The following is a 24,766-nucleotide window of genomic DNA, read 5'->3' as shown; positions in this document are numbered from 1 at the left end:
GTGTTTTCTTTATCCCACAAAAGGGGCTTCACAAAAATACACCAGAGAATAGATTTTATTTAGAAAAGCTTTTGCTGTTGTATATACACACACTTAACTGACACTTATATTTTCTAAAAAATATACATGGACCTTTGCACACCTCACCAAGTGATGTATCACAATAGTGTCATCTCAGTCACACACACACACACACACACAGTCAGCAAATAGATTTGTACAGAATCTGGGTTCAATTACACACTCAAGCACACATTAAATCCTGCACATTGATGCAGGATGAACACCTAAACTGGTTTCAGTGTCAGCCATGTCCTAACATTTAGTGCAGGCAGCATTTAAAGATATTTTGGCCATGAAATGAAGGTGAGAAAGATCTATTACAGATAAATGAAGACCACCTTTCAAAAGAAGGGATTCCCTTAAAACAAATACATTCAGCGTACACTATAATATGACACTTAGCTGATAACTTGCAGTTCGGACACAGATCATGAGTCTTTGTAGTAGTTGTTGAAGTTGATGCGAAGCAGGAAATCCTCTAAATGAGGCTGATAGCCTCTGTTCACAAGCTTGGTCACCACTGAGAAGAAAAGAGACATTTGCTAAATGCTTCAAACTCACTCAGTGAAACCAGTTTTGCAGTAAAGAGTATAATTCTGATGCTGTTACGTCAAATTATGACTGCAGGACTTTTTAATAGTTTTGCAAGTTAGACGAGATAATGCTAATCACCGCTTAAGTCAAATCGAAAATAGTAATCAGACTCCAACTTAATTACTTTTTCATGGCTCATGTTAACCCCTGCTGACCCTATGAGCTTTGAAGGCAAACAAACAAGATGAATCTTCATTCAAACAGCTGAAACATTCCCTGGCCTTACCTTTGAAAAGGAAGTGAGAGTAATACTTGAAGGTGTTGTATGACTGCTGCATGGCAATGAAGCTCGGGTGCACTGCCTCCCCCTGGTGGTTGTCCCAGGGCTGTGCAATTAGCTGGGCCCGAAACTTGAGGATCAGGCTGAAGATGCTGTGGATGATGTTCATGACCGGAGCCGCTTTCTCTGTCAGCAAACCCCTGGGGACACGAGAGGGGACGAGTGCAAAGTTTGAGACATGACAAGAAACTTTGAAATGACTTTCAGACAGGCTGAAGTTATACAAATAGCAGTGTGATACTGACAACCTCTCCTAATGAGATTAAATCATTTATGGAGTTCAAGAGTTAGCCTCAGATCCAGTTGGAATTTTAATTAACTTGTTACGTGCAGGTTTAATTAATTTTATATGAAATTATGGGAGCATGCCATTTCAACATGCTTTACCTGTAAAGAGCCTGAAGAAATGTTAATTGTTGAAAATGCATTGAGTTCAGAACCTTTGATCTTAAGTTATTTCTTGTCCTCTTAAAAAAATTAAATCAACTAGTACCTAATTTATGCACAGTCAACAGAGAAATACCACAATAAATACTTAAGTAGCAGTTCCAGTACTCACCTAAAGATGGCTCTGTTGAGGTAGTCTGCATGTGTGCGGTGGATGGCATCCAGGTCGCTGGCTGTGGCCAGTTTGGCTGTGAACTCACTCCAGGACACTTGCAGGATCTGATTAGCGATGTACCCCTGAATCACCTTGACAAAATGCTGCATCTCGTGTCTGTACAACTGCAGCTGACGGAACTGCACCGAGCGACCTGCACCTTTCACCAGCGCTGAGGGACACAAACACCATCAGAACAAGTTATGCTGAGAGCCGCAAGGACTGAAAATACAAACATCTGCTGGTTACAGACTCCGACATGTAAGGATTTGCGGCTGCTATCAAATCAATGTAATAATCAAAACCTCCAGGCTCTCTGTATTCTCTTGGTGTGACAAAAAGCCATTACAGCTGACTTTGGGCTCTGGAAACTTGTAGCACTCCTTTTTTTCCCCCCCTTTCTTTTTGACAAAAAGTCAATATATGCGAATCGGTAAAGAAAATAGCTGATAGTTGAAGCTACATTTATAATACACACAGACCTTGGTGCATTCCAGTTTCCTGCATGTGGCAAGTCCATCCTGTTTACAGATGAAAAACACATCGACCCCCTCTACTAAATCATCTACATTTGCCCAAGTCCTAATATTATAGCTGTAATATTAATATTTATTCTTTTTTTTTTCCTATCAGGATGTCCATTTATGCAGGCTGCTCTGGCTTTGGCTGATCAATATTATCTAACCCAGTGACGCGCAATGTTTTACAACAATCCCCCAAGACTGAGGTGTGCTTCGTATAAATAAAATAAATGAATCTCAACATTCCCTTCTTTGAATATTTTATGAACTATTGGAGCACGAGTGAGAATCTTAACTCTTCCTTCTCAGAGGTAATGCAGAGTTCAAGGTGCGGCTGAGTCAGCTTCTCCATCTTCTCACCTGTTCTCTTGAGGTGAAACCAGACATCGCGGAGGCTCCACACCATGTGTTTGAGCTGCAGCAGGAACGAAAACAGGCGGTTGTACTTGTTCATGCAGCTGTCTGTGATGATGATGTTCAACGGCCAGTCGACCTAGGAGATGCCATGAGAGAACGAGATGAAACCGATGTTAAGAAAGAACAGCGTGTGGAGCTTCGAGTGTGAAGGAAAGCTAAGGGAAATGGAGCTGAGAAAACCAGGTAAAGGGAGAGTGATGGATGATGTGAGGGAAGACAAAAAAGGTGTGAGTACAGAGACGTTGAGGTGAGAGGATCGTGAAGACAGAGTGGTGAGATATAGGGGGTAGAAGTAGAAGAGAAGTTGGGATGAAAAATATGGGGAAACGAAGCAAAACACACAAAGGAAACGATAAACACGAGGAGGGGAAGTGGGTAAGGACAGTTACAGGACGGAGATTCACCAAAAACAGTAAAAAGTCAGAGAAATGCTAAACAGTCTTCTATAGCGCTTTTCTACCAGAGCACTGAAAGCGCTTCATGCAACATGTCTCATTCACCCACGCACACACACACATTCATGCAAGCAAGTTTTTCTATGCCAAAGTGCTTTCTATCTAACATTCACAGTCCGATGACTATCAGGAGCAACTTTGAGTTAAGCATCTTGCCCAAGGATATTTTGGCATGTAGGCTTGGTGCAGCCAGGGATCAAACCACCAACCTTCCGATTAGTAAATGACCTGCTCTACATCCTGAGCCGCAGCCACCCCGGGAGAGAAAGGAGGGAACAAGCGCTGAGGACATTATGTCCAGCATTAGTCACTGTGCACGTCACCGAAAAGACACAACTTCAATCGATCTATGAGCTTGAACCATTTAAGTGTGCGATAAGCTCATTTTCCACACCCAAAGCAGTTTGTCAAAACATGACAGGCTGTCACACTCAAGCTGCCACTCAGGCTGAGATAAGCACACCCATGCAAGGGTACTCACTCTGTTATTCACCCCATTAAAACGCTCAGCCTCACCTTGTAGCGCAGCTCCAAGCAGTTAAGAGAGTCCGGGGCGTGTGGGTGGAAGGTCTCAGGGAGAAAGCGAAGTGCGAAGGTGAAGTTTCCAGCTAAAGGCGTGTCCCCGTGTAAGCTATACTGCAGCGCCTTGCTGAGTATGGAATTTAGGACTAGGGGGGTTAGGAGCTCGCCCGGTGTCTGGCCACTGCCCAGCTGGGTGGAGGAAGAAAAAAAAATATCAACCACTGTCATTTGTCAAATCCTAGGTGGCATCGTTCGAGTTATTGTGTTCACAAGATTTTCAGAAAAACTGACCTCTGACCTTGACTTTGAGGTCAAGGTTGCCAAGATTCAAACTCATCTGAGATTTTTAGTAGATGCAGCTATGGTATGGCATGAATTTGAAAATCATAGGTTACATCATTCTGGAGTCATCGTGCTCACAAAGTTGAAAGTTGGCTGCCCGCCTGCCTGGCAGGATGATGACAATAATATACCATCAGCCGTTTTAGGCTGAGTACTAAAAAAACATTTTTTAAAAAGCTGATTAACACTCTTTTTTACTGGAAAGGAAGTTAATTAGTGAAATTAGTGTTTAGCTGGAAAAATAAAACCTTCTGTCTCATGAGACTCGAGTGGCAGCTAAACATGATCATTTCTGCAGAAAAGCAAGAAGGTGTGAGCAAAGGCTGTGCTTGTTAATTCATGGCAGGAAGTAAGTAGTCTAGAAATATCACAGTGAAGCTTTGTGTGCTTCAAAGCAACAACAGGGAAGAATCTGATATAAAACACTTACAAGGTTAAACATTAAAGCTGCTTCTTAGTAAGACGCAACAGCATCACCACTGTGATCATCCTTAGAAATTAATGAAATATTCAGGTTTATGCAAACCCTGTTGTTTTGTTTTTTTTTCACTCAGATGTTTGTCATGCCTTAAAAATAGTTCACAACACTGCACCTCCACCTTTAAAAAGATCTGTACAACTTTGCTCACAGCAGACGAGCAGAGCCTCAGTGTTTGAGCTCAAGGTGAGTGGAGAGTGGAGAGAAAAGCTCCATTTGTACACGATCATCTTTTTCATTTAAAGAACATCAAACAGTTTGAAAAACTAGGTTTTTATACCTCCTCTCATCAAAAAGTGATTCCATTTTCATGATGACATTAATCACCAAACACTCTTCTTTTTAAAAGCTTTTTCATCTTTTAGACTATCCTCATGTATTGATAGGATAACTCTGGCTTTAAATGTGATGTGTATATTTTATAATGTATATGTGTTTTGTTGGTCAGAGGGGGCTGGACAGTTTTTTAGGACTTCATGTATATAATATAATGAGTTTGTGCTTTTTTCTTGGTTATGTACATTTATATTTTTTATTTATTTTTGTGTCCACCTGCCCAGAGACTGCAGATCAAAATTAACTAGTGGGTAAATCTAGAGTTCTTTTTTTTTCTTGTTTTTGTGAATGGTCCTTGAATGAATGAATGAATGAAAAATCCACTGAGTCCTGAAAAGAAATCGGGCTCTTTAAATGCTGCAGTAAATAGTTGTACACATACATGCACACAGTCACTGAATCACGTTTGCAGGAGGACACACGAACCCTTAAAAACTGACCCTCTTCGTAATAATGCAAGAAACAACTTCTGTAACTGCGGCGTATACATTTTTAAACTGCAGCTCTTTAGCGTTATAAATGGCCAGGGAAATTTCAAGGTTACCTGTGCGTGTTTCACAAGTAAACAACATTTAATATATGCAGCATACATAAAACAAACGGCTTTAGGTTTAAAATCCCCCCCCAAATGGAGACCAGAGTATTTGACCTTGCTCCAAGATTCTCTTTCCTGTCCTTTCCCACAATGCAACACACCAAAGAGAAACAACGGCTATGAACCTATTTTCAATGTGCATAGAGACAACATAAAAACATATAAAGCAAAAGAGCATCACCTTTTCAAAGAGCAGATCGCTCAGGGACTGCGCAAATTCGCCGTCCTCCATCAGCAGAAAGTGGCGCAGTGCCTCAAAGTGTCTCTCCACCCCCAACTCCACAAAAAAGTAGTCCACCACTGCCTTGTTCACTAAAGATACACTGTGAATGGAAGGTGGGGGGGGAAAGAATGGCCAAGATAAAGAGAGAAAAGTTTTGACGTGAGAATCAGTAATGAAAAGGATGCTGACTTGCAAATTTCATACAGGTTACAGAGAGGACAGGCATCAACCCTGCTGAAGCGCAGGGAATATAGCAGCGTTGGTTTTTTCACCCTGTGGATAACTTTCTATGTGGCATTACTTTAAATTGTCCCTCAGCAATTCACATTTATATAACATGATTTTGGGGAAGGTCTTCTTTTACTGAGAAGTTCGCAAGAAAGAGTCAAAAATAGATTTCTGTCAAAACTCCACTGCATTGTCTACGCATGGTATAAAAATATGTTAATAAAAATTATGAGCTATGAATTCCAACACTAAATATTCTGCACCCTTTCTGTGCTCACTGAAGGATGAGAAAGTCTTTTTTTTTTTAAACACACAAAGGCTCGACTACATGGGGTGCAGAAACACTGTAGGTGAAGACTGACAAGCTTGTCTGGCATTCTGATGGCATCTTAAAATGGATGAAAGGTAATAAGAATTTTAATTATTCCTGCAGTTCTGAATATCCACTCGACTACAGCTTAAGCGGTCTGAATAGAATCTATGAAAACTCACACCTGCATTTCTCATAACAATGTATTTGACTTTAACACTCACCTGTTAAGAATGTTATTACCATTTTTCTAACACAAAACACACAAACGCTTTTTTTTTTTCCTTTCTGGAGCGTTATTTCAGACACTCACTGTGTGATGAGCGGCGCGGTGACAGAGTGTTTTATCAGGACTGGCAGGGAAACCATCTCGCTGAGTTGGACAGCTGTGGTGTCTGTGGCTCTGTGGAGTGTGGGGTCCACAGGAAGGCCCCAGGGGCCCCGAGTTACCTGCTTTAGCAGCTGACACGTAGGGGACGAAGCTGTGGGAGAGAGATGACAGGCGTGTTGCTGAGGAAATATCACTCTCACGACTGCAGAAAACAGTGCTGTTTCACAAGTGCAAAAAAAAAAAAAAAAAAACATGGGCCTTAAGCAAAATATATTTTTAAACATTTAAGATGTCACAAACAAATGATTTAGCAACTTATTGAGAAAATAATCCTATAAATGAATCATGAATATACTTGTTTATTGCAGCTGCAGAGCTCCTAGGCTTTAAGGGGCACTGTAAATGCTCAATACCAGCTCCATTTTTTTAACCTTGGAGTTGGTTTCATATACTGGTCCTCTGTCATCCTTTTCCTTTAAGGCTACCCTTTCAAAAAGCCTAGTTTCTTTTGCCTGATTGGCCCTTAAAAAGCTGGAAAAGCAGGTGGTTGGAGCTCCTGTGCTCGTAACCAAAGCTGTGCGCGTGAGATGATCGAGGATATTCCCTCTTTGTGACATCACAAAGGTCCGGGACCCACAAAAATCTGCCAGTAATTGAGTATTGAGACCTTAGCTTTAGGAAATACTGGCCATGTTTCATATGTTAGGTCTAATTAAAAATTTTTCAAAATATACATTTACATCAGTTTGATTTCCACTACCGTTTACTGCAAGTTGATCCTGTCATTTTTTTACCCCAACCTCATATCTTTCATAAAACTCCCTAAATTACTGCTCCTAACTTTGCTCAGTGGTGTGGAAGACGTATTTGTCCGAGTAGATTTCCATAACTGATTTCATGGAAACTCTAGAAACAGGGATGAATAATAGAGGCATGACTGAATGTTGAACACAGAGTGAACAAGACAGGATATTACTCCAGCGAGCCATGAGGCGTCCCACCCGAACATAAACCAGACCTTTATGAAATATTACTGCTTTTTATGCGAACCCTTGCTTGCTGATGGAGCAAATATTCATCAGCGTCTGGAACTGCAACACTCCTGAACATGTAAAAATAATTGTTTTAATTTACATCAAGTCCCACAAGCCTGAGCTGTTGCATTTGAACTGATGTTTTAAAAAGATGTGCCCAAGGCCTACTTGGCGTAGGCTGCAGCTATTTTAATTTCTTACAAGAACAGATTAGCCTTAAAGTGCTCCATGTGCTTAGTTTCAGCTCATTTCCATCTAAAAGAAAACTGCAGCAGTATTAAAAGAATTATTTCTGGTTTCTTGTTTTTGTTAACGACACAAATTAATGTAAAGGGTATTAGAAAAAAATGTAAAAACATTTTCAGCTCATAACATGTAGATCTTTATTCTATAAAGTGACATCTTTTTTTAAAACTAACAGGTATTTTGGAAATCTAACAGATAACCTTAGTGTTTTAAATATTTATTTATTTAATTAATTAATTAAATGACATTTCACTGCCTGACCTTTCAACTTAAACAGGCCATTACTTGGACACTTGTATTATTTTTTTCTGTCTGGTAGCAAGAGAATAAATATGACATTTAAATGAAATTAAGATTTTAATAAGAAGTTAACATTTTTCTATTTTTTTTTCCTACTGTACCACCTGACGTGAAAAGTGTGCCAGTCTACATATGAGCTGTTTTTAAAATCAGTATTTAAAAGACGGAGATAATCCCTTCTCAGCCAGGCTTTTCACTTTTTTTTTTTTTTTTTTAAATCAATTAAAAATAAATTATGCCAGAAGGTTTTATTTTTAATTTATTATCATTTAAACAGCATTTTAATAGTCTCATTAGTCTGTTTTTTTAAGCATAAATAAACAGACTAAGATAGTTTGGAGTTTTATATAGCAAAATATAAAAGACTGCATATTATTTGAATGCACTGAAAATGAATTCAAACTGAAAAGGTTTTAGAACAAAAAAAAAAAAAAAAAACTACAGGTCATGAATTGAACACATTCACTCAGACACAAAAACATTAATGACCCACTTTAACTTTTGTTTTGCTGCTGTGCTTGATTTTCAATGTCAAGTACAAACTGCTCAGTTTGATATTAACTGATAACTAGACTGTACCTAAAGAAAGTTACTTCTCATCCATAACACACAAATGAGATGCCACTGTGTCTAGAAACACTACCCACCCCACCTTACTATACAAGTGTACAAATTTTGTCTTCATCATCATTTTGCCCTCAATAAACAAGTCCCAAAGGAACCATTCATTTCGAGCCCATCATATTTTCAACTAACCCATTAGGCTGTAGCAGTCCTCATAGTGTTCCACCTGGTACTGCACAGCCAAAGCCAAGAGGTATTCCTGCTCAGACTTTTCTCCAGGGGACAGCCCTAAGCAGGCTGTCCAGGACCCCATGCCCTCAACCAGCTGCTCACTGGGGCTTCCTGACATAGAACCTAAGGAAAGATGTAGAGCGCTTACTTTTTACAAAGAAAGAACATAATTTGCACTGACACCTTAATTTACACTACATGCAAAAAGACACTAATTTTCTTTAGACTTCTAGTTTTTCACACTTTAACGCAAAGAGTCGGACGACACAAATTTTTGACGGTGATTACACCAAGGTTTGCGAGAAAATGTACTTCAGATGTACTACTTACTACCCTACTACAAGCCTCAGACAACAGTAAGGATACAAAAAAAAAAAGACAATGGAAAGCAAAAATTAAGAGACTGAATGGAGCTTATGAAAATTCATAGCAATTCATCAAACATTCTGGGAGAGATTATAGCTTTAACCCATATAATGTCTTAAATCTCTACTGGGATAAGGACACAGCTTTTAAATATTCTACAAAGAGGAGAAATAATTCATTCAACTGCACTGAAAATCAAGAGAAAGAATCTTATTCAGTTTGATTGTTATTGTGCTTCTTTTACTGTAATAATAATTCTGTAAACAAAAACACTAAAGAGAAACTTAAATTTCCTCATAGATCACAGCATTTTATAACATACTGAGCTGAATATGTGGCAATTATGTGTACATGTCAACAGAATGTGTGTGTTTGACTTTGCTTTATTTCATACCTTTGTTTTCATTGCCCTTTGTTCGACTTTCTCTGTCCTTCACCATGCATCCAACACCAAGTGAAGAATCTGACGAGTGGCCGTAAGTGCTGCCAGGCAGTTTAGAAGGTTGCGGCTCCGTCCCCAAAACCACACAGCCGACCCCCAGTGTCGAATCAGACGAGTGTCCATAGTTGCTGCCTGGCAGCGGTGATGGAAGGGGTTCGTTTTGAGAAACAACACATCCAACACCTAAACTTGAGTCTGAAGAATGACCATGGGCACTGCCAGGCAGAGGAGAGCGCTTGGGCTCATTTCCTGAAACCACACACCCAACGCCTAATGTTGAGTCTGATGAGTGTCCGTAAGAGCTTCCAGGCAAAGGAGACAAAGCTGGTTCTGCTCCAGATACTAAACAACCTGGCTGAAGGGTGCTGTCTGAGGCGTGCCCATGCTTACTCCAGCGAGGTCTCGCGTCAGGAATGTTGGACACAAACTCACCAACTTTAATATTTGCGTCAGAGGAATGACCGTGGATGCTGGGAGCATGAAGTTGGACAACAATCTCTGAAACATTTTCCCCAACTTTAATATGAGCATCTGAACTGTGCCCATGAACATTGGGCAGAGGTAGAGGAGCAACTATATCTGAAACGATTTCCCCAATTTTAATGTGGGCGTCTGAGACGTGGCCATGGATATTTGGAGTAGGAAGAGGAGTGACAAACTCTGAAACATTTTCCCCAACTTTGATGTGAGCATTAGAAGCGTGACCATGGACACTGGGGGAAGGTAAAGGAGCACTGACTTCCGAAACATATTCTCCAATCTTGATGTGTGACTCCGAGGCATGACCTTGGGTGTTCTGGGAGGGAGGTGCAGCAGTTACCTCTGATAAATACTGTCCGATCTTTATGTGAGCATCAGAGGAATGTCCTTGGATGCTGGGTGAAGTTTGGGCACCGACATCTGGATGGGCACCGGAGACAGGCCTGTGAAAGTCTGGCAAAGAAATATTTTCACAATGTTTATCGTGTGTGTCTGAGCTGTCTGTTTCCTGTGGCGCCACCCCACCGCCATCAGAAAGACTTGTCAAGACTCTGTGGCCATCTTGGTCACCTTGCACTGCAGTAGTGGAAAGAACCTGGTCAACCACGTCATCTTTTGATTTACTTATGTCTTCTACTTTACTTTCCGCATCCTGCTGTTGTACAGGTGCAATTTCCTTGTGCTCGATGTCTGGTGCTGAGCCGCCGCTGTCCACCTGCTGTGCTGCAGATTGCGAGTGTTGCCGGTAAACACTGCTATTTTCAGACTCCTCTGGGGTGTGCTGGCCTAAAGGAAAGCTGGACTGAGATGCTTTGGCAGACGGGCTGGCTTTTGTTATTGTTTCCTGGACTTGAGGTGTTTTCTCTTCAGAGGGGGTGTGAGAGGGGTGGTTTTGGATCATGTCAGGCAGGACTACAGGTCCCCAGCGGGGCCTGGGCTGGACTAAGGCTTGGCCAGTGATACCTTCAAGTGGACTAAAGGGGGCACTAAAGTCATAGTCTACTAGTAGAGCTGTAGGACAGGCTTTGGGTAGGTCAGAGCCAATCTCCTGTAGGGCCATATCTACCTGCTGATTGTCAGACTTTGGTGACTTGGGAAGAAAGTCAGTGATGTCGATTTCCTCAGAGATGAGGGCAGGGTCTGCTGTAACTGGCGCAGGCCTTGGCAAAGACAGATCGTGCGGTGGTGATACAGCTTCAGATTCTTGAGGTTTTTTTGTCTGCTGCTCTGACAGCTCCTGGGTGGGAAATTCCTGTCAAGAGATGTTAGCAATTTGAAGACGTGCCTTGAACACACATCAAGAGAGTACAAAGTGGAGAAAAACTGAATGTTCAAAAACTAGCTTGATGTTATACCAGTGTTTGCTGTGGAGCAATCTGCTGTGCTGAGGGAACAGGCGAAATTACTTCCATGGGAGGTCTCTCCTGACCTAAGGGATATTTTTCCAGTATGGCCTGGAAGCAAATCACAATAGGTTTGGTTACAAAGGTTTGGATATGCATGTCTTCTGTTTCTATTCATTTATAACAAACCTGAGTTTTCTGCCTGTCGTCCCTGAAAAACTGAGCACGAGCTTCGTCGAGTCTCATTCGCTGCACTCTCCACATGGCCCGTCTCTCTCTGCGAGCTGCTTCCTCTGATAGATGGCTGTACTGAGCAATCAGTTCCTTCCTACAGTTTGACAATAGCAAAACAATGTTTAAGCAGCCGAGAGTCTTACCCTCAGCTGCTCACTGCAGTCTGCAGTAAGTGCCTGTCTAAATGGTCCTGCCATTCCACGAATAGGCTATTAAGTCACCAGGTTGGCTTTAGTTAGTTTTATGTTAGTGCTGAAGTTATATTCATATTTATTCATCAGCATGAAGCCTACACATATTATGTAATTTCTGTATTACAGTGATGCATTAATGTCTAATTAGAGTAGTGTGTCTTATTTGACTAGTGAATAATTTATACTTAGATTTGAGAGTAAATTATCCAGGAATAAATGCTCAACCAACATGAGCTTGTGGTTTAGAGGGACTCTGATAAGAGTATTGGTTGTCTGTGTGCTTATAATGTGCATTTGTTTTAATTACGAGCAATTTGCTCAACTTGTTATTAGCCATTTTAATACCCTACAATTAATTAATCAGTGAGGTCTGTAAAAATATTAAGTCTGCGCTTTCCTTGATAAAAGCTTCCTTTCCACATCTGAAGAGATTTTTTATTCATTTATTTTTTTTTGCCTAGCACTACACAAATAAAGAAGGTATTCATATCTTGATTGCTGAAAAGGTTGCAGCAAGGGAGGAGAAGTAAAGTATGTGAACTGGCTGGATGAAAAACTGCAGATGACAGGTGGATTGCTTTTTTTTTTTTTTTTTAAACTTTGGTACACTAATCTCCAACATGTCATCATGTTAAATAAAAGCTTAGTGTTCACATCACTTGCTCATGCTGCAGCATCACACAGTTATGGAAACCTGGCACAAATCCAGCCAGTGAACGACACCGCACCCATCATGTTTGCACCGAGTCGGTTAATATAGAATTCAAATACAATCTTAACAGAGATCATCATTCAAAAACAGCTGTAAAGGCAGACAGACCTAGCTCTCTGCTCCAGCTGCTCCTCCAAAGCTTGAAGTCTCTTTTCTCTGTCCCTCAGCTCTCTGGCAAAGCTGAAGTCATCCTCCTCCTGCTTCTTCTTGGCTGCATTTCTCCACTGGCACCACACACACACACACACACACACACACCTCATTACTTTATGTTTATCACATGGTCTTTTCTTACCGTCTAGGGATCACATGCAACACCTTATAATACACAGTTTTAGTTAGGTACTCCTATTTACATAGTTTTTTTTCTCTCTCTCTCTCTCTTTTTCATGTCTTACTACCTCTTGCTCCTGCTCCAGGTGCTGTTTCAGTTCCTCAAAACGCTCCCTCTTCTTGGCCTCCTCAGCCAGACGTTGTGACACCTGGCGCCCTACAGGAGGCGAGGGAGATAACAGTGAGCCGCTTACCCCTCCACACACACAGAAAAGTACATAACATTCTTGTCTGCCTCTCGCACACACTTAAACAAAACAACATCACCATCTGCCCCATATAAACAAACTCAAATATGCCAGTGCCAAGACACGGAAAGCGCATCAGGCCAGACATTCCTTCCATCCAGCCACCACCGCTCCCCAGCAGCGCCACACATCTTCTGAAGTAATAAATGATGTGAGGAGTTTGCTAAACTGTGCAAGTGATGATTAGATTTCACAACCCATGGTACTGGAAAGTATTCAAAGCCTTCCTCACTGCAATTGCCCCATGCATCTCTTCTGCTCTCCCGAGGAATGTGAATGGAGCTTCAGGAAGCGCTCGTATTTAGCAATCAACGAGCGAGTCAAGCTTATACTTAGAACTGAGCTATTTGTTAAAGGTATATCCCGTGGGATGAGGGTATGCATGTACATCACACAGTATATAAAATTCCACTTACAGTTTGTGTGTGTGTGTGTGTGTGTGTGTGTAACACTGACCGCGGATGCTCTCCAGGGTTTTGGCTGCTGACTCTCTGACCTGATTGATCAGCTCCTGGCGTGCCTGCTCTGCTCTCAGGGCCTAACAATAGACAAAAAAAAAAAAAAAAATCATCATTAACAAAGATCTATGTCCCTGCCCTGTCGCTCACCTCTCCTCCCCCTCCTCAGCCAGCGGCTCACACAGCATCAGCCATACAAGCCAGGCTGTTACACTAAATCGAGTACAAGCTCGAGACTTCATCCACATCATTTTAATGACTTGCTGCTGAAATTCTCTGTACTTGAAGAGCTGTGCCACTTTGATGGATCATGTAATGTAAAAAGAAGAAGGACAAAAAAAAAGGCTCGTACTTTGACCTACAGGATAATACCTGTAATCAAACACTGTATATAAAAGATAGACACACTCTCTGAGTCTAAAAAGCGAAAAAAGGAATTTCTGTAAAAATGTTGCCTGGATATGAATTTGCAGAATCTGAGAACAAGATTTTAAGTAGTGGAAGCTTTCTGGTTTCTGTTTTTAGTCTGATTCCTGCTGACCAATCCGGTTTAAGCAGGCTTTCGTGGCACGATGGTTAACAGTCCATGAGGTCAGCACAAACACTGAACTATATTCGCCTAAATGCAATCCTGAAATCATCAGCTGTTGTTTGACAGTGATTGCACTTGATTTTCGGTTGTTTTGTTGTTGTTGTTGGTGGTGGTGGTGGGGTTTATTTTATCATAATGTCCATTTGAGAAATGATAGCCCCATATAGTGCAGTGGAGGCTATTGTACAAGTTCTGTTGCTGCATCAGGTTTCAAAAAACTAACATGGCAACTGCCAAAATGCCAAACCTGAGGCTTTGAAAATGCTAGTCCACAAATCAACAGCTATGACCATCTTTTACATACAGTCTATGGAAATGAACTGTTTTGCTGCAGTTCTATTTTCACTGCCTCAAGTTTAGCTTGTATAGCTGACTAGAGTTCTTATGAATACAACTGATGGCTCTGAGCAATGACAAAAATCTCAGACTCAGAAAAAAATAAGGAAAAATACATCACAGACATCTAAGATGCTAGTGCATGAGAATATGCATGTGTGTCATTACCTGCTCCTCCCTGCTGATAGCACTGTGCTTTGCAATTCTCTCCATGCGTCCACGATATACTGCACAGCCTCTCTCAATCTCCTCCACCTCCTGGAGAGAGAAGGTGACAGCAATGCGGGGTACTGGCAGCTCCGACCAGCAAATGTAGTGCTGTGGACACACAGTTGACAGAATATTAGTACTATAAAAGAGGCATTTTTTTTTCCCCCCACAGATCAATTCAGATGACTCATTTGGTGGATTTTGACATATTTTATAACCTCAGAGTTTCTTTCATATGAAAATATGTGCTACCAGCTGTCTGAAAATGTAACTCATTTTTACAGCTACCAGCAAAAAACAAACTAGCTATGAATTTAGGATGATCTGCAAGACAGATATGGGAGTGAATTTGAATTGGTATGACCTGTGCAGGGGTGGGGCTGCATCCATTTCAAATCAAAGCATTCATTAGATCATTCCATCTTAATACTACAAATCTGTTATATCTTTTGTTTAAAGAAGAAAGTACAATGTAGGCACTGTAACTGGCTTTGCTCCACTTTAGGATCTTATCACAACTGCATGGGATTCATTCACTAACAAGCCTTCAGAAATTGTATGAATTACTGCCAAAAATGAACAAATGAAATGGCTATCAGAAGATCCCCTGGCCTCAGACTGTAGAAATGAATAATTAGATTGACTGTAACATAAGACATTTCACAAAATATGGACACCTTTTATCTAAATCACTGTGCCTCATTTGCGTTCTATTGTTTCATGTAATCATGTTTTACTGTGCTAAGTATAAAAAAAGTGAACTACTACAATGGACAGAGCTAGCTCTGTGCATTGCATTAAGCATTTCTTTCAGAAGATAACAGTAAAATTATTTCTTTAATTAAAGACATGTATTTATGTGCCATATCAGACGGCCGCTAGCAAGCACATTAGCAGCTATCAGATCAATTTTTTGTTTTTAATTCTTCTTAGGTATTGATAACCACCCTGCAGGCAAGCAAGACCCAAACATCGCAGGACAATAACAGAGAGGAAAAGTTACACAATTACAGTTAGAAACAAAGGCTCTGCAGCTGCAGAACTCAAAAAGTTATGCAAAATACATTTTTATAAATGCTTCATCTGATTTATTTTTCTGGTTTCCTAAGTAAGAGATCTTGGAATTTAAACTGTAAGTTGGATGGTTTCTTCTTTTCAAATGTGAAAAGTTGCTTTCTCTTGTTGTATGTGACACTAAAGTAAATAACTCCGGGGTTTCAACTCATGGTTGACAATAGCCCAACTGATTTATCAGCAGGCCAATATTATCAGTGGATATTGGCTATTTGTCAGTCTATCAGCATGTGCATTCATAACAGCTGATAAATGAAATTTTAAAAAGTAAGGAGGAGACAGGAGAAACATCCTTCATCCATGTTAGGAGTGTTGGCATTGCATAGTTTGTCCACCAAAGGGCACTCTACAATTTCCCTCTTGGCAAAACACGTTTGTAACACCACAAACACGTAGACCAGCTGATCTGAGCGAAGTCAGGCAGAGTATAAATGAGTAAATAAATAACTACACACAACAGATATTAGGGAAATCCATTTGTGTTTCGTGTGTCTGAAAGGAAGGGGGAAAAAAAAAAAAAAAAAAAGGGCCAATATGTTGGAATATCGAATCTTTATCAGTATCACCAAATATCTGCACTGGTATTAATCTTAAAACTCCTATAGCAACTGGAGTTTCATAGACCAAAGAATTCATGAAATAATCAGGGTTCACTGAAACCTAAAAATGTTCAATGTACAGGGAAGCAAGCCAAAGAAAAGTACACATTTCTCACATTTTCTAAGGTTGAAGTGGTGAAGTGACACTTTTATATGCAAAAAAATTCACTGAATATACAAACAGTGAAAACAGTTGCAGAATAGTTTTGACACCAACCAAATGATTTATGAAGTAACATTTCACGATAATTAGGTCAGCAATAGCAATATTAGTATTTTACAAAGCAGGAGTCAAACTGAAAAGTTCACATTAGCAATGGAAGACAAAAAAAAAAATCTCCCTGAGAATAACAAGAAATGTATCACAATACTGATGACAGCATATTGATAAAGTTTCAAGGAGACCATGTTCCCATCTGTTGCAGTATTGATCATTTTTCCCACTATTTGTGGGCAGTATGGAGTTTCAAATGAATAAAATTTGTATTGTGACAAGAGGAAAAACTGTGGCATTTGGGTGGGTTTTGTGGCTGCCTAAGCTCATCTCCAAGTAAATATAGTAAATTCAATTGATATTAAAAATGATTAAAACCATCCAAAATGGTTAGGTGCTGTTAAGGATATCTTTATATGCTTTCTGTATTCATAAGACTCAAAAAAATCTGTACTGAATAAATTAAGAATGCCATCTAGGTTATATTTACTGGTAATTTTATGCAGAATTCAGCCCTTGCATCTACATAAATGTGGATTTCAGGATGTGCAAAACAAACCTGTGGGCAGCAGATTTTGAGGAGGTTGATAGTCTTTCCACAGACATACACATCATTGGCAATGTGTCTCAAGAAGACTGGCACACAATCCTCCACATCCTTTGAGATCAGAGTGTAGCCTTGGACCCAGAAGTGTTTGTCTGCAGAAATTCAAAAGATACCCATTACATGTTGTCCTACAATTTACAGCAAGTAGTTTTCCTGGTCCATTATGCCTTTTATAACAGCACATCACACTGAAACATCTAAAAAGCAATGCTGGTGGAATAATCAAAGCCTGTGCCGGGGCTAAAACTTTTCCTTATTAGTATGACTTACAGGGCATTGCAAAACTCTGGCCGCTTGAATTAACACTTGGAAATTGTTAGCTCTTAGCTCAGTGATCCTCAGCAAAAAGTATAAGAGAACATGAATGCACCAAGCTTCCAGAGCTCTTTACAGAAAGCCTGCGGCTTGCCAAGAAAGCTTAGCTGCTGATTGCTTCCTTGGCCGATGGAGTTCGAGGAGAACAATGACATTTGTGTGTCCTCCAAAAAGCAAGAGTGAGAAGTGCAGAGGTTCGCTGCAGGAGTTGATGAGGTGTAGCCGATGAGCAAATGAACCTGTTACCCAGACAATGCTGAGGTGATGGTCTGACCTTGAATGGGGTGTTGCATGACGTACAATATTTGGACAGGCTCTAATGATTCATGTACCAGTCTAGTTATGGAGTATTGTCACAATGAGTGGCAGAAGAAAAAAATAAATAAACTTAAAGCGTGTGCAATAAATAATCATTAAGCTCAGATTTTACTTGCATAAAATTCTCTAATACAAGGCTGCAACTAAATGATTTTTATTAATGGTTAATAAAATTACTAATCCTTGGTCTTTAAAATGTAAAAAAAAAAAAAAAAAGCAGCAGAATCCTGATATTTAAAGGTGATGCCATCAAATACTGAGCATTTTTGTTTACCGGAAGAATTAAATGATCAGCTGATTACCAAAATATTTTCCTGGTCGATCATCTGTCGACTGACTAAGCAATCTAAAATATTTTTCCTAAATCTAACAAGAGACCTGTTGGCCTATAGAGTTCCACTGTCTAATGTTTTACTTGTACAATTTGTGATATTTTAGAACGGTAACTAACTTGGCTGTAGATCAACCATCGCTGACCTGACACTTGCTTTTTTGATTTTTTGATTTTTTTTTACAAAAGGTTGAGATTTGTGAAAAATAAAAAAGTAAAAAATTGGAAATCTGTCTCCAACATTCTGTAGATCATTGCCCAAAGTTTTAAATAAGACAATAAATAAGGGAGGAGCAGCAACTGAAGTTAAACATCAATGTACAGTATTTCTAAAATTAGTAAAACATAAAAAAGTCAAAAATCAGAAATTCATCTGCAGCATTTTGTATAGATTTGCCCATTGGATACTTGTAGCAAGTTTCAAAAGATTCAGCCAATAAATTAGGGAGAAGTAGTCACTGAAGTTGAATGAATGTACAGTTTATTTTCAAAATTTAAGAAAATATTTAAAAAAAATATTTAAATAAAAGATTTGTCTGAAGCATTTTTTAGACTTTGCACACTGAATACTCATATCAAGTTTCAGCCTAGGAATATGGGAGGAGTAGGGATTCAAGGTAAACATCAACATTCACCATTTCTGAAAAATTTTTAAAAATTCATTAAAAAAATTTACATTAAAAATTGAAAATCTGTCTCCCAGTTTGTAGAGCCTTACCCAAAGAGCATTTGTGACAAGTTTCAGAAGACTTCAAATATAAATGAATGAGGAGTGAATTTAGCAAACAAGTTGATGGACGGCTCGGTATCAAATCAGCTGTCGCCTGTCAACGCAGCGGAGCTAAGAAAAATCTGTTTTCCTTTTAGGAGTGAATATTAACAGACTTCAGTTTTATTAAAGTTACCTTCAATGCATCAGTCAGCTGATTAAAAGAAAGATCAACTCTGACCATTTTGATACCTGGTGAATATTTTAAGTGTCCTTTGAAGTAGAAATAAAAACAGAACGTGAGGCTTCTAGGTTATCACAAATAAAAAAACTATTGCTTGTATATTATCAGAAATCGAATTACTTTAGGTGGGTTTTGCACAGGTAGCCACAAAAAAAACAACAACAAAAAAAAAAAAACAGCCTTTCCGTTAAGTTGCCTTGTACTCTGGGTAGGATACAAATGACATTTCTTTTTTTTTTCTTACAGTTTTCTGATCTTTTGAGTACTAATCACTGGACTTAGTCAACAACGCTGTGAACAATAAAAACAACAAATAGCTGTACACCTAATTATGATGCCAACAATATTCAAATAGTCACATTTCATATACATCTCTAGATATTATAATGTTTTCATTTTTCAAGTCTTGATAATCACGATGAGAAAAAACTATTACAGAGATGAGACATGGCAATGAAAAACAGTGTGAGCAAAGCAACATAACAGAGACATAAAAAGTCCTTCAGTTCCTGTAGAGTACAAATGGGTCTAATCTGCCCTCAAAGCCTCCCTAGTCTCCTCAAGGAACTGAGTCTTTAATAAAGTCATTAAATTTTCTGGAAGCAAAAAATAGTATTTGTCCATGGTAATTAAACCAGAATGTTGTACCAACTACAAAGAATAAGGAACCATTATTTATCGGTATTTGTCCCCGTGGCTTACTGACTGAAGACATCTCTGGTTCTTCCAGCTGGGCTAGCTGATTCTGTTTCCCACTGATTATCGTCCAATAACTTCATGACAGCTTTTATAGACACAAGGACAAATCCTACTGGGCAATAAAAGCTGTAATAAAATCTATTTTTTCTGCTTGACTATGTGTCTGGCAGGTTTTTCATTTTCAGAACCTGCTGACCGAAGCCAAGGTTTTTATGTGATGACGTGTGCGCACGGGTTGCGTCTTCTCACCTCTGTAGCCAAGGTATTCCTCATTGACCTGGATCATGAATTCTCCATAAACATCACGAAACACGCCACTGTACACCCAGTCAGACACAAACCTAAGTGAGGCACAGGATAAACAACCAGAGAGATAGTGGTGACACTTAGATCAATCAACCAATTTGTTATTTTACTAAAGTAATGTTAAATCCTTAGGTTATATTTTGTTGTTTTTTTTAGGATGTCTGTCTGCATGAGGTGCACAGCTACTGACCGTGTGTAAGGTTCACAGCTGCTCTTCAGCAACGAAAGGAGAACGGGGTAGTTCTCATTGCTGCAGTTATTCTGCGCTTCATTGTACAGGTAGGACAGCAGTTTAACACCCTGAGGAGAGCCGCACGGCACTAAGCTGACAACTCATCTGATAGGCGAAACACAGCTGTGATAGAAGACATATTGCAGTTTGCAGATAAAAGAGTACTCACCACGGGGAAGGTGGCCTGGCCTGCACCCAAAGGCCCATCTACACAGCACAGTTCTGACAGGTATCTTAGATTAAAAGAAAGCAAAGCACTTTTTTATCTTCTGATATTTGCATCAAGGTCCCCCTCTGTAAGGACATGGCTGTACTGTCGACTCAGTGAGGCTGAGGTTCAAAACTATGAAGTTAACATCAGACACCAGTGCATAAAAAGGGTTTGACCTAACCTGAGTTGGCGGCCCACTTTGCGGAAGAGGAAGCCAATTGTCAACAGGCTGAGAGTGGGTGGCGTGCTGAGGACACAAGCCCGGTAATAATGCAGATACTTCCTCAAGCCACCAGTAAAAGCCTAAGAGAAGAAATACATGTTTTTAAATGTCTTCATTTTTGCTGATGTAAAGCCACTAAAACGGTCAATTAGCCTTGTTTATATATTCAAATGCACATGGCCTTCTTTGTGCCTTTGTAGTGCTGGATTTTGTTGCCTGCTACAGACTATCTGCTGACATTTGGAGCACTTTATCTCATTTCTCTATCATATTTATATATTTATATAATATTTTTAGATGCATTTACTTATTTTGCTGAGTGCGTGAATGAAGTGCTCATACGTTTTTGTCTCAAAGTGCCCATTCAGGAAGATTATTTTTAATTTATGAACACAATACAAGTAGAGAACTGAGAGGAAATAATGTGCAGCGTTAGTGGTATTAATGATGCTTGTGCAAACATACCTGGAAGACTAAGCCCTTCTTGTCAGCACTCTGCAGAGAAAAGCGGCTGAGCCTCAAATAATAGGTGCCGTACTGGGCCAATTCCCCCAAGAGACGAGACACACTCTCTGGAGAGGCTCCTGACACACACACACCAGGCCTGACGTCAAACTGAACACTCTAAGAAGGAAAACGCACATTTACAGATGGTGGACAAAACACAATAAATAACTGTACAGTCTTATAAAATCCAATAAAACAGCCCTGCAGCAAAGACTGTCTTTAGTGCATTCGATATTGAATTTTGCCAAGGCTGTAGGAGAGTCACCTCCACGGTGATTTCTGAAGGCATAGATCATGCTGGTATTATTTTAGACTGCATCACATAATCTGTTGTGTGTTATTTTGTTATTTTGTCTTTCACATTGATTTTTTTTTTGTTTTTTATGAGATATTTACAGTGCTTCAAGACAGCACTCATCTGGGGGCACAAAACCCACACTTTGTAATCCAAAGCCTTGATTGCATTTGCAGTTAACAAAACACCTCTTTAAGTATATGAACAAAGTTTTAACCTCGAGGCAACCTGATGAAGGAGTAAGGACTCATTTTAGATAACAATATACACTAATATATTATTTAAATTGTTTAAAAAAAAAAAAGAACAAAGTGGGGAAGGGGGGTGAAAATGATCAAATAAATATATTTATCTATTTTACTCATTTTGTTTGCCCGTTTTATGAGAATGTATTTAATTCAGTTGTACAACTTTTACCTGTCATTTTAATTTCTCTCCTCTGCTCTCGGTTTCACTGCGTGTAAAGCCCCCTCACCATAAACACAGACCAGAGCAGAGCAAATGAGAGACTCATGAAGTGAAGAAAGCATTTCTTGAGCTGAAGACAACTTGCTACATTACTGGGGGGTGCAAGAAAAGCTTCCTAACAAATCTTAATCTTCCTAAAACAACAGGGGAGAATGACTGAGATTTGTCGTTATAACAAAGATAGAAGTGGGAAAAGCTCTGTCTGCCCCATACCCCCTGGGGTCCACCAGCAGCAATCAGCCAAGGGGAAACACTGATGTTAATGATAAAAATCTGCCAGAGAGCCAAGATAAGTGCTTGAGAAGTAAACAACAGAACTAGGGTGCACTTTATGTTGTAAAAATAACTATAATCTTCTGACAAAAATAGGAATGTAATGGGAAACAATTATCTATCAACAGAGCTCCCCTGGGTTTGTGTGTTCAGAATTAGAAATATTTTATTTTATTTCACGTCCATTTAATCAGGCAGCTGACTTAAGTATATACTTTACACTGTCAGGTTTTATGAGTCAATACAGTTTGTTTATATGCAAGAATTGCCCATCGAATCACATCCCTGCGTCTCCTTTTTATCTGTGCTTTTATTCATTTTAATCACTTCAGTCTGACAGACTGCTAAAAAAAAAAAAGTGCATTTCAGAGACTAATAAAATATAACTAATTGCACCTGGTTGAGAGGGAAAGTAGTAGAAGCCACTCCAATCAGGACATTAAGGAGATCAGATACCAGCTGCGTCTGAGAGTCCAGGGGTAAGGGGAGGACAGGAGAGGGTGTGCTCGTGCTCACCACCCTCATTTCGCCCTCCCAAAGCCGATAGAGCTGATCAAAGGCCTCCCTGCCTCCCTCTGTTAGATAGAAAGACTCCCTTTTTCCTGGTGGGCTAGTGAGACAAACAAGGCTTTCAGTGTAGAGTTCCAGAGAACTATATCTACAACTGTTAGTTTATTGGTTACAGCTATTTTTTTTCATTAAATGAAAAGTAGTTTGGCATGCTTAAAGCGTGATCAAACTGAGAGGTCACTCACCAGCCAACAGACTCCCAGCAGCGGCGTCTTCCAGGCTCAAATGTGTGGAGAGCCTCCCAGATATCAATGTCTGGAACGGGGCTGGGCTCTGACTGAGAGTCTGGGGTCAGGTTGGAGGCTGACTGAAAGCCCTCATCTTCACACTGATCTAAACAAGGGGGTACCTGCACGGAACACCAATAAGAGAGTACAAAGATAAATAACTTAAATCAACCACCATGCAAATATGAATATGTTGAGGAGCTAAAGTGGGCATGTGACAAGACAACCTAAACTAAACAATATGTATTACTTTAAGCCTTAATATGGTCTCTTACTCGAATTGCCAGCCCTGTAACATCAATATTACTGGGGACTGGAGGTAGATCTAGTCTTATGTCCATGTCTGAGGTGCGAGTGTGCTGCAGTGCTCCAAAAAGTGTCAGTCTGGTCTCTTTTTCAAATCTTTCTTCTGCTTCTAGTTTTGTTCTCAAAGCTAGCAGCCCTGTACCCGGTGGAGCATCCATCAACCTCTGAGTTCCATACAGACCCTCCAAAGTCCCCCATTCCTCCCCACACACTAGACCCCATGCCCGGGCCTCCAGCCTCTGCAAATCTTCACTTTGGTAGCTCCAGGGTTGAGGCCTCCGCAGTACAGGCCTCTCTCGTCTCATATAGTCCCTGCTGAATGATGTAGCGGGAGGGGGTGCCGATCCAGCTAGGTTCACAAGAAGCTCAAGGATTGCGTCTACTTCCTTCAGACCGCAGGATGCTCCCTCTGGCAGCTTCCCAAGCTGCTCTTCCAGCCTTTCTGCTTCCTCTCGACAGCCAGCCACCCGCAAGTCAAAACATATCATCAGGACTTTGTTTCTGGGTGGTGTATTAGCTGTGACGCTCGGTCGTGGGGTAGATCCTTTTGTGCCATCTTGAAACAGCTTAGATAGGAGGGCACCATAGGCACGTTTCTTGAGAGCCCTGTGGAAACTTTCTCTTGAAACTCCTCCCAGTGCTCTCCGCTTCCACGACACCCCAGTCAGACTGCAGTCACACAGGGCATTCAGCAGCTCAGTGATGCTGTTGCAGCTGGGCATCATGGGGTGCTTAAGGCTCGGATTCATGGTAGCACACTTCCCTTAGCCTGTATGAGTAAAACAAACAGGTTTTAAATGTTTGCTATTGCAAATACACAGGATAATAAAAACATACATCAAACAATAACTCTGCACAGTCAACATTGGTGTGACAGACCTATTACTGCTAACTGCTACCTTTGATAAACCACAGTATACATACGCCCACATAAACTGTATATACAGCGTATGGGAGTCTGCTGCACAGAGTGTTATATGTATACACTGTCGGCTAACTAGCGTCACTGTTAGCTTTAGTAGCTAACGTTTTGACATACATACAAACGGCATGTGTTTCTTTAGCAAGCCCTGTGTTGTTCCGAGCTAAAATTACTCTTCTTGTAGTTTTATATCTTCTTGGGCTAGTGAGTTATGCATTAACTCACCTGAGAATCTGATCTTTGCATCCACATCAAGCGACTCCGTCCCGTTCATGCTACCGTTTGTTATTAGCGATATACCCTGGATCGATTCGCTTTTCAGCTAAGTTTAAGTGCAGTAATTGGACCATCTACGCAGCTCCAAAGATATCTGTATTTTGATCTCTTACTCCATCATATTACTACTACTGCTACTACTTAATATGCAACTTCGGAGCCAAAAGCAAGCTAAGCGCTTCATTCATCTTCCATTATCCGCCGCCAGGAAACAACAAACA

General features: G+C 40.2%; 1 protein-coding gene across 1 annotated transcript; it reads right to left on the bottom strand.

The window, feature by feature from the left end:
• Window positions 1–41: 41 nt before the first annotated feature.
• On the bottom strand, window positions 42–24,766 carry tubgcp6 (tubulin gamma complex component 6). Its single transcript, XM_030730738.1, has 25 exons — window positions 24,495–24,766; window positions 23,317–24,116; window positions 23,000–23,163; window positions 22,641–22,854; window positions 21,167–21,325; window positions 20,660–20,781; window positions 20,437–20,500; window positions 20,226–20,335; window positions 19,979–20,070; window positions 17,066–17,205; window positions 14,578–14,727; window positions 13,480–13,561; window positions 12,844–12,932; window positions 12,551–12,666; window positions 11,492–11,630; window positions 11,315–11,413; window positions 9,432–11,211; window positions 8,633–8,794; window positions 6,279–6,447; window positions 5,386–5,527; window positions 3,448–3,642; window positions 2,420–2,552; window positions 1,497–1,710; window positions 884–1,077; window positions 42–583 (listed from the first exon to the last, which is right to left on the bottom strand). Exons 2-25 carry the CDS (start codon window positions 24,094–24,096, stop codon window positions 492–494), a joined length of 5,601 nt encoding a protein of 1,866 aa, XP_030586598.1. The 5' UTR covers window positions 24,097–24,116; window positions 24,495–24,766; the 3' UTR covers window positions 42–491.

This window comes from Archocentrus centrarchus, chromosome 6 (assembly GCF_007364275.1).
Source record: "Archocentrus centrarchus isolate MPI-CPG fArcCen1 chromosome 6, fArcCen1, whole genome shotgun sequence".
NCBI lineage: Eukaryota > Metazoa > Chordata > Actinopteri > Cichliformes > Cichlidae > Archocentrus > Archocentrus centrarchus.
This window is presented reverse-complemented; position numbering and strand designations above follow the sequence as displayed.